This window comes from Sinohyriopsis cumingii, unplaced genomic scaffold (assembly GCF_028554795.1).
Source record: "Sinohyriopsis cumingii isolate HCF-2022 unplaced genomic scaffold, ASM2855479v2 utg000837l, whole genome shotgun sequence".
NCBI lineage: Eukaryota > Metazoa > Mollusca > Bivalvia > Unionida > Unionidae > Sinohyriopsis > Sinohyriopsis cumingii.
The window spans coordinates 2,030,364-2,041,398 of NW_028315936.1; the positions used below are offsets into that span (position 1 = coordinate 2,030,364).

General features: G+C 32.3%; 1 protein-coding gene across 3 annotated transcripts in view; it reads left to right on the forward strand.

Annotated features, from left to right (window-relative positions):
* LOC149773188 (baculoviral IAP repeat-containing protein 8-like) overlaps positions 1-10,678 on the forward strand; it is a 50,437-nt gene extending 39,759 nt beyond the window's left edge. For 2 of the 3 annotated variants that reach the window (XM_089946693.1, XM_089946695.1), the window contains exons 4-5: positions 273-561; positions 2,855-10,678. In XM_089946693.1, the coding sequence (XP_089802819.1) occupies positions 273-535 (263 nt within the window). In that variant the 3' untranslated portion in view covers positions 536-561; positions 2,855-10,678. The remainder of the gene's footprint in view (positions 1-272; positions 562-2,854) is intronic. The other variant, XM_089946694.1, reaches the window with a different exon arrangement.
* Positions 10,679-11,035: the final 357 nt, after the last annotated feature.

Sequence of the window (11,035 nt, forward strand, 5' to 3'; positions counted from 1 at the left end):
GACACATCATAGCATCATCTACACCTAGACACATCATGGCATCATCTACACCTAGACACATCATAGCATCATCTACACCTAGACACATCATAGCATCATCTACACCTAGAAACATCATAACATCATCTGCACCTAGACACATCATAGCATCGTCTTCACCTGCCGAACTATTTGCATCTGATTGTCAACCACATTATGTCAGTATTAAATATGTCTAGTGTATAAAAAAATTGATTTTTTCACATTTTGATTTGGCTGTATTTGCTACATAGAAATTGATGGACATGAGACAGAAGGTGGTGCCAATGCCATTGAACCCAGTGGTGATCAAGAACGTGAAAAGGAAAGGATAATGAGAGAGTACCAAGAGCTGCGTGATGCCACCCTTTGTAAAATCTGCCTTGACAAGATAATCTGTGTCGTGTTTCTACCCTGTGGTCATTTGGTGACATGTAGCAGTTGTGCCCCCAAAGTAAAAACATGCCCTATCTGCAGATCTGCTGTGAAGGCTACGGCAAAGGCATATTTTAATTGAGTTGCAAGTAATTATTTTTGCATAAGGTTAGTAAATGTCATTTGGGATTTGTAAGTTCCTAATACGATTTTTGATGTTTCTATTTTGACACCATCATATCTCTCCAATTAAACATTTTCTCTTTTCAATTGACATGCATTGCTATCCATGATTGTGTTGTGCCTTTTGTTGTTTATTTGCATTGTGCAATCCATCATCCGTTGATGTCATTCAGTATAATTGTTGTTGTCAGTTTCTTGCAGTATATGTTGTTCATATTTGTTCAAGATTGCATCAGAGTACTTTTTTAAAACAAGTTACACAAACGTGAATTCTGCTAAAGCTGTCATCATAAAATAAAACACAAACTGTACCATGAACGATGATATAGACCAATTCTGAAATGGATGATACTTGAAGCAATTGCATTCAGTGACACAGATCCGTTTTAAAATTGTCCACTGTTGCCAATAATGAAACTAAAACTGCTATTAATTTTCCATGAAACACTGATTTGCCATTACAGTGCCTCACGTTGACCAGATTGCAAAATGAAATCCAAGGGCAACAGATAGACAATTGAAATCAAATGCCTTATCACTGTCATAGTTGAGCATACAAACATCTAATTTTATAGGAATATCTCGAACAGATTTAATGAGATTTGATTGTTAAATACAGCTGGCATTTGATTGTTAGAATCAGCTTGCATTTGGTTCATGTCTACACACTTTTGGCATGTTATATATATTCAGTCCTACCTTGAATCGTGAAGGGTGCATATTGCATAAGAGGTTTCTTGACATATATTTCATGGTTCATTGACTAATGTTGTTTATAAAGGAAATTTATTTGTACTGCTTATATTAGAACCATGATATTTGATGATTGGATGCATCTCTGTTAGTATTACAAAAATAGGTCACAGTGGTTTACACTTTATGATTTACCAACATGATGTAAATATTTGTATTTATCTCATTACTGCATGGAATTTTCCATCATGTGTACATTTTATCCCACATAGAAGGCACTTTATGACCAGTGCTGTTCAAAATAGGAATAAATAAATAAATTCAGTGCTAACTTTCCATCTTGTTGAATGTACACAGTACATTATGATAAGTTATCCACAGCAAGTAAATTATGTATTGTATTGCAGATAAGTATAGGAATCAGAGAAGTGGACCATATACATTTGGTTTAAATAGTAATTATGTGACCATAAAAGTACATTAAATTTAAAGCAAGATACACAGAAGATGGAGCAAGGAGTGTATTTAAAGCAAGATACACAGAAGATGGAGCAAGGAGTTTATTTAAAGCAAGATACACAGAAGATGGAGCAAGGAGTTTATTTAAAGCAAGATACACAGAAGATGGAGCAAGGAGTTTATTTATAGCTCCTTGTTAAGAATTTTATTTACTTACTGATATGAGTAATGAATGAAATCTTCAGAGAATCACAAAAAATTGTTGGAAGATATTGAGATATTAAGAGAAAATTGTAAATTTATGGTGCAGTAATATGAACAGTATTCAAACAACGTTGATAATAATTTCCTATAGCTACATACTGAAGGATAAAACATTGAATGTTGCCGTTGTTGGAGAGGTGGGGACTTTAAACATCACCTAAGGTGGTATATATTCCCTAGATATGTCTGATAAGTGTGAAGATATAAAGACTGACTTACAAATCTCTTAGTTGCTATTATGAACTTTTGACTGCCTTCAAATTTCCATCATTAACCTCGAGCAATTATATGGGTTATGCATTAATAACGAAGTAATGTCTGTATAATCAGACACAATTCCTAATGTTCAGTTTTTTATAAACAGACATTTTATACAGTCTAAGAAAAATGCTATGCTTTTTGTACTTCTCTGTGTGAGCAATTATTAAATGACAAAATTAAAAAGATTATACTTTTCGTGTATATGTTATTTTTATTTGATTAGAGAGTTAAGCATGCAAATAATAAAATTATATTGCAGTTTTATTGTTGTTTGAGTGACATAATATATTTTATCTGTATATATAGTGTTTCTGTCATTTTCTGATTAAAATTGTGAAATTCTCAATCCAACAAATGAACAGACATAGGAGCTTTTTGTTATGGATGGAATACAGTATATTACATTCAGCAGATGCTATTTTAAATTAAACTTTTACATTAAACTGCTTCATCCAGTTCGATACAGTCATAATAACATATTGAAATTAGGGCTTTAAACAATGCCAAGGGTAGACTTTCATTTTACAATTTTGATTTTGTCTTAAATACAGGGTTGTGAAACTTTATTTATTCTGTTTTATTTCTTTTTCTTTCAAAACAGTGTATACGTGTGTACATAATCTGTAAATACATTGCCCTGCTCTGGAGAAAGACTGAATGAACACAGCAAGCTAGTTCATAACATTGGAGTGCAGCTTTCAATCTGTTGAACTCATCTGTGTAGATTCTTTCATCACCGCATTGAACACCAGAGTTTATATGTCTACAAATTGGAAAAGAGTAGATGTCAAAAATCAAAGAAATTTGGAAATCAGAATAATTGAAATGCTACTTTTTCATATTGTCAATAATAATTTTTGTTTCAATTTACCACTCCAGTGTGGCTATTGTCCTTATTTGTTCATTATCAGAGAAACCTTTTGATGCCAAAAGCTACTTACAAACTGTATCAATAAGATTAATTTTTCTTGTTCTCACTTGGTTTTATGCTGTAAACCATTAGCATACATGCCAACCATTACGCTTTTGGCATGATCATTATGTTTTATTTCACTAAATTAAGCCTTATGCATAACTGTATTCAGATTACGCGTTTTCGGTATATCCCCCTCCCAGAAAATTAAAAGTTTGTTTTCTCATTTTTATTAATATCTCATTAATCCCACAGACTGTATTCTAGAAAAGATGGCTTCTATGTAATTATGACATAAGAGTACGCTTGTCCGAAGATTTTCATGACTTTCCTAACAGTATTTTGTTCTATTTATAGCAGTTGCCCTATTTCCAAGAAACATGCTGGTTTCTACTTTCAACTTTTGACCTTGGTTTCTATTTATAGCAGCTGTATGGCTTAGTTAGGAGAGAACAGATGGGTTTTCTAACTTTTAATCTTTGCTTGCAGATTCTTTGTTCTAATTCATATCTGACACAGAACCATTCTGTAGGTATTTGGCACTAAAAGTCAAGTCAGATTTATTCTAGTCATTGTGCGTGTTAGAGCAAAACTATTTTTCATATAATTTCACAGATGGATTAGGAAAAGACAAAAAACCGATTCAGAGATGAATACATGAATTTCACAATACAGCATTCCATTCAATGGCAGCTTCATGCCCCTTGCATGCTGTGTGGAAAGGATTTTAATATTGGTCATGGTGGTAAAACAAAGAAACCTTGAATTAGCTTGTTTTACTAACTTCATTACTAAGGTAACTTCTTTTTGACAGCAGAACGAAATTGTGGACAAGTATTTTATAAATGTACAGGTGTTGTTTACCGAGTTCTTAATAGAACACAGATTACCCCTAACAGTAGAAGACTACATTGGTCCTTTGTTAAAAACCAATGTTTCCTGATTCCAAAATTGCAGAAAATATGCATGTGTAAGAACAAAATAATCTAATATTGTTAGGTGTTTAGCAGAAGATTCTTCACTTAAAATTGCAGAAGCCCTGAAAATTGGGCTGTTTAGTATTGGAACAGACAGGAGTAGTGATTATGATAAAAAGTTGTACCCAGTCTGTGTAAGAGACTTTGACAAGGAAAAGGCAAAGTCAGAGTGCTCTTCTTTCATTACCAGAATTGACAATAGATTCCACTGGAAAAACTTTTTTTTTTGCTTGATAATACTTTGAAGAAACATAAGTTGGCAGAACTGTGTGGGGTTTTCAGCTGATACTGCATCAGTGATTGGAATTCATAAAGAAGTTGCTTTCTATATTTTGAAAAATGTCTCCATCATTGTACATATCAGGTTGTCTCTGTCATATGATGTACCATGCTGCTGGAAAGGCTGCTGATAAATTAGGAGAACTCCTGAAGTATCAAATTGGCACTGTACCTGCCAAGGTACATCATGTAGACAGAGCTGATTTTGTTCATCTTATTTCCCAGCTAAAAGACCCAATAACTGTATAAATTTCCTCTTCTTTGTCAGCTTATGAAAGGAATATTAGTTCTTTACCATTCTAATACTGACTGAGGGATTGTTCAGTATTGCTAACATAAGTAAAACTGAATTCAGATCCAGGCTCTGTAACCCAGCACTTGGTTCTCTACTAGTGTGCAAAACATTTATAGTCTCAGCTGGTGCAAAGTGTTTTGAAATGCAATATGAGTCTGTTGCTTTTTAAAGCTCAATGTTATATATGAACGCTTGAAGTAGCAATTGATGTTAAATGTCCGGAGTGATAAATAAATCATTTTGTACATATGCTTATTGAATTTGTATCATGTTATATGTGGATTATTCTTTTTCTGCTTAGATTATTCTTTTTGTCCAGTTGGATTACACTTTTTCCTCGCCAGGGGTTGGCATGTACGCATTAGTGATTTTTTTCTTAAGCATATAAGATGCATATGAGTTGCTAAAGTTTTCTGTAGAAGATGACATAAGGTAACATATATGTCAGATGAGATGAGAAGGCAATGATAAACCAATGAAAACTTGTCTCAGTAGAATATTTGGGAATTTTCATGATTTGTGATAGTTCTATTTTGTTAATTTGTGATCAAATGTTTACTCTTGATAGTATTTTCTAAACAGGTCAAATCATGATAACAATAACATCGTGATTAGAACCATCAAACACTTTCAAAGTCTTTTTTTCTTCATATAAATAGAGGTTTTTGTTCCAAAAAATTATATGCAAAATTTGAGAAACTGTATTAGCTGTTGTCACCCTAAGTATGAAAAGGCCATGTAAAGTTTTTACTGTTCTACCAATCTGATGACAGGATATGTGACTACATCAAGCTTGTCTGGTTTGTGTAGCAAGGCAGCAGAAGCTATCCCAATGATAACTGTCTATGAAACTTTCCAATTCATATTCCTCAACAGATTTTGAAACACTTTTAGTAGCAGAAACATTTTCATACTGAATAAACATTTTTGCTGATAAATGGCACATTTTTCATGCCTTTTATAATTAGTTTGATTAAATTTCAAATTAGTAAATATTACATGGCTTGTCAAATAATTTTTATTTTGTTTTTCTACAAAGATTTATACCAGTGGATAATTTCTGGGCATATACATTTGAAAACATTTGGTTAATAGTTTATTTTGCTTGTTCATATGTATATTGATACTAAAAGGCCTGGCCTTTCCTACAACTACAAATACTGTGATGCTTAGAAATTAAATGTATCGACTTTTGCTTCAATTACACAGTTGTACATATGATAATTTTTATGCAGCTTTTTTTTCCATCTCTTTCTCATGGCTTTTTACTTGTTTGTCATCTTATAATGAATAAGATGAACTGTCAAAAGTAATTATACCCATCATTAATAATAGTCATTATTTTCATTATTTTAATATGTATTGTGATCTTCAGAATGGTACAAAAATTGTAAATGCAAGATGATTTGACGAGGACTATTATACTTAGAACTAAAGATTTTATACAAGACAAGCAAATCAGTGAGTAATATTAACTAAACTCATGTCAGGGCTGTTACATTAAAAAATACATGGGACCGAGAGAAGGCACTTTCAAAGTGGGGTATTCACCCCTAGATGCAATTTAAAGTTTTCTTACCATTTTAATATGAACTCCATGAAATCAAAGTTCCCTGGCATATATTTTTTAAAACCAGCCTTCCCTGGGTACCATGTATGTTTAAATGGAACAGCCCTCAGCTTGTGTCGATAGATTTGTATTGAGTTTTACATATATTTTTTAAAACCTGCCTTCGCTTGTCTGGTCTGTGTTGCAAGGCAGCAGAAGCTATCCCAATTATAACTGTCTTATGAAACTTTCCAGTTCATATTCATCAACAGATTTGGGTTAGGGTTAGGGTTTTCATAGCAGAAACATTTTCATACTGAGTAAACATCTTTGCTGATGTTTAAATGGAACAGCCCTCAGCTTGTGTCGATAAATTTATATTGAGTTTTACATTTATTTGTTTGTTTAAAAAAGGTTTTATTTCTAATAAAAGTTTTACTTTAGGTTGATTTTTCTAAATCAGAACAATAATGATAGCAATAACAGTGTGATGGACATTTTCCTCAAAAGAGTCCCTGTCACCTTAGAGTTTGGTTTATTTCTAATAATGAATTACTTCCTAATATTTGAAATGCTATTAAAAGCCATGGTCATTCAAACCGAATAATATTTATTGCACTGAAATCACACAATTGTCCACTGCATTCTATTAATGCTATTGTTACGTATTCCAGAGTTTCTTTTCTTTTGAATGGTTTGGTAACATTTTTAATGTTTAACATATTTGTCCTAAACTGGTACTGTTATAGTTTTGTTTGTGCAGGTGTAGCATGGCTGGAGACAATTAAAATGTACTGTTATATTTTATATATGTGCAGGTGTAGCATGGCTGGAGACAATTAAAATGTACTGTTATATTTTATGTATGTGCAGGTGTAGCATGGCTGGAGACAATTAAAATGTACTGTTATATTTTATGTATGTGCAGGTGTAGCATGGCTGGAGACAATTAAAATGTACTGTTATATTTTATGTATGTGCAGGTGTAGCATGGCTGGAGACAATTAAAATGTACTGTTATATTTTATGTATGTGCAGATGTAATATGGCAGGAGACAATGTGTTTTCTAGGTCCTCAAACTTGTAGCTAAAACATAGCTTTCTTCTTTAAAATTAATCTATGTACAATAAACAGGCACACACATTATTATTATTGCTGTACTTTTAAACAAAATCTTCAGTGGATGGGATATCAAACCATTGTCTCATAACCCTTATGGGATAGGACCACTGATTCATTTCCTATTGAACTTATTGTTAATTTTAAAAAATAAAGAAAAATAATGTCTGCATCAGTTTGACATAAGGACCATTGATTAGAGAATTTTTTCAGCCTATTTTGCAGCATTTTCTTATGCCTCATGCTGCTAAATTGGGGATTCCAAGTTCTGTACATAATAACACAATAACACATAATAACACAGCCTTGCACCAAGAGTCATAATGCTATATTGCCAGTAGGAAATTAAATATAGGATATGAAGGTCAAATAAATATTTTGTTGTCATAGTTACATAGTTTGAAGATTATGAAATTAATAATGGGGAAAAAGTTCTTTTACTAGTCAGTGGTTACTGCTAAAATAGTTTCTGCTACATTTTGTATTCTTCCAACCAGCATGCTGGCTCTTTGGCTGTTACATAATTAGAGGTGTAACACTTATGATAATTCAGTTGCCATACCTCCAAGATCTGCCTCCCTCATTTGTTTGGCTGAATTATTATTTAAGAAATCAATGTGTTGCAGATTAAAAAATGAAATTGATTAATGCTCAGTGATGTCAAAATGTATGATAATTCAGTTGCCATACCTCCAAGATCTGCCTCCATCATTTGTTTGGCTGAATTATTATTTGAGAAATCAGTGTGTTGCAGATTAAAAAATGAAATTGATTAATGCTCAGTGATGTCAAAATGTTGACAGAGGAGAATACCTTTCTCCACAATGTACAAAGGCACTGTGTTGAAATAATTGTTCTAATTGTTCTAGTTTTCATTGCATCTGTTATACTTTCTGAGTCAGAACAGAGCTTAGGTCAGGAACACATTGATAATGATTATTGGACAGTGATATTATAATAATAATAATAATAATGACCTTATTTAAAGAGGGTAACACAATTAGCTAAAAACTAATCTACCTTGAGGCCCTCATACAAAGGAATTCATTTATTTAAGCTGCATTTCTGAAGCCACTGGATATATTGGGTTTGGAAGAAGGAAATAGAGTGGGCATTTCTAATCTCAGCTGGAATACTATTCCAGAGCAGAGTTCCAGAGTATTGGAAACTTTTTTTAAATAACTCCTTATTTGGTTTGGGAATTTTATACTGTTTGGTTGACATGGATCGCAGGTGGGGAGTATTACCAGGTAGCCTATACTGGAATAGTGATTGTAAATATTCAGGAGCACTATTCTGAGATATCCTGTACATTAATTTGGCTTTTCTCAAACAGATTCGGTCTTTAATAGGTAATATTTTTAACCTACCAGCTAAACTTTCCTTGCTTTCTTTCTGGATTGATATTAGCCCAAATGCTCTTTTTTGAAGATGTGCCAGCTTTGCTATGTTTTTATCATTTGAATTACCCCATACTGTACTACAGTAGTCCAAATAGGGTTGTATGTAACTGTTATAAAATAGTTTCCTGTGCCTTTCAGGGAGAAAATGTCTTATCCTACTGAGAAGCCATAAACTTGAATTGACTTTTTTACTGGTATGTTTGATATGTTCAGTCCATGATAGGTTATTATCTACCAGAACACCAAGTAGCCTATCATGACAGACTATTTGCAGATTTGTATCCTTCCATGTCAGGAACAGTTAGTTTTGCCTGCCCTCAAAGTTAAATATTAGTAGGCTATGTTGAGTTGTATATGCCCCACTGACCTAATTATTAGTAGGCTATTTTTAGTTGTATATGCCACACTGACCATAATTATTAGAAGGCTATGTTGAGTTGTATATGCTGTACTAGCCTTAATTATTAGAAGGCTATGTTGAGTTGTATATGCCACACTAACCTTAATTATTAGTAGGCTATGTTGAGTTATATATGCCCCACTGACCTAATTATTAGTAGGCTATGTTTAGTTGTATATGCCACACTAACCTTAATTATTAGTAGGCTATGTTTAGTAACGGTCATCAGTTTAGTGCATCTAATTTCTTAAACTATCTGTTTTGTAATGCTGTTGGTTTTGTGTGAAAATTTGTCACAAAACTCGTATCATTCTGTACCACACTCCTACATGAGTATGTAATTAGTCACAAAACTCATATCATTCTGTACCACACTCCTACATGAGTATGTTATTAGTAAATACCACACTCCTACATAAGTATGTAATTAGTAAATACCACACTCCTACATGAGTATGTAATTAGTAAATACCACACTCCTACATGAGTATGTAATTAGTAAATACCACACTCCTACATGAGTATGTAATTAGTAAATACCACACTCCTACATGAGTATGTAATTAGTAAATACCACACTCTTACATGAGTATGTAATTAGTAAATAGTATTATGCATAGTTGTATGTGTACAGGTCATTATTTTATTACAATTTTACCATTAAGAAATATCATTGGTGAATGTCCAATGAAATATTTGTTGACGCCAGAAAAAATGCTTTACAGTGTTTCAGATTCAGATATATATCCTAGAGAATTTAAACAAATGGCTGACTTTGTGTAGTACTAACTGACCATCACAGGATTTAATATTGGATGACAATTTAAAGAAGATCCAATAAAAAAAATATCTAGGTGTGGTTTTCTAATGCCGAAAATAATTCTTTTTGTGGATTGATATATTTAAACATGAAGTTTTAGTGTCTGCTTCTTGAAACTGTTAGTTGGACTAGTCCTTTTTTATCCATCAAAACTGATGTATAGTTTCTTTCTAAAAACCTTACTCTGGTTTCTTGAGGTTTTCTGTTCCACACCATAACTGAATATCTATCTTGACTTTAAACATGAATAGAATATTCCTTTATAGCATTTAGAAGAATATATTGTGATAAAGAAGCGCCAAATTTATGTTTATTAAAATTCTCTAATCAGAAGAGAATCTTGATAACACTGCAATTAACTGAAGCATATATATATATATATATATATATATATATGTGCGTGTGTGTGTGTGTTTTTTTGCATGTGTGTGTATATATAAAAATATATATATATATATATATATATATATATATATATATATATATATATATACGCATAAAAAACATTTATATACTTCCTGTATATGACTGAATTTTACCCAATCACCTTCTAATTGGCTGTATATCTTTCTAATTTGTTTTTTCTTAAATGATTCCAAGTTTGACACTTTCTTATGAAGATATATATGTTGTTATCTACAAAGAGCAAAATTAAATTTATAATTCTGATTGCTTTGTTTTGTGTTTTATTCCTTATATTAGATCTACCTCTGTAAAGTTAAAATGCACAAGATGCAGGCACTGATTGTTAACCACCGGAAATGCACAAGATGCATGCACTGATTGTTGAACCACTGGAACAACTGAATACAGAGTAACTTTTACAACAGTGCAGGCATACAGTAAATTAAAAATTAATTTGTTTCTTAGCAAAAAGGACATAACTTGTACTAATTCTCTTTTTGTGGAAAAGAGCATTGTAGGTAGTTTCTATTTGCTTGCCTTGACAAAACAACATTCTTAGTTTCTTAATAAAAATGTATTACATTTCCAGTAAGTCTTCAATTTTATTTCGCTCAGCAGTTC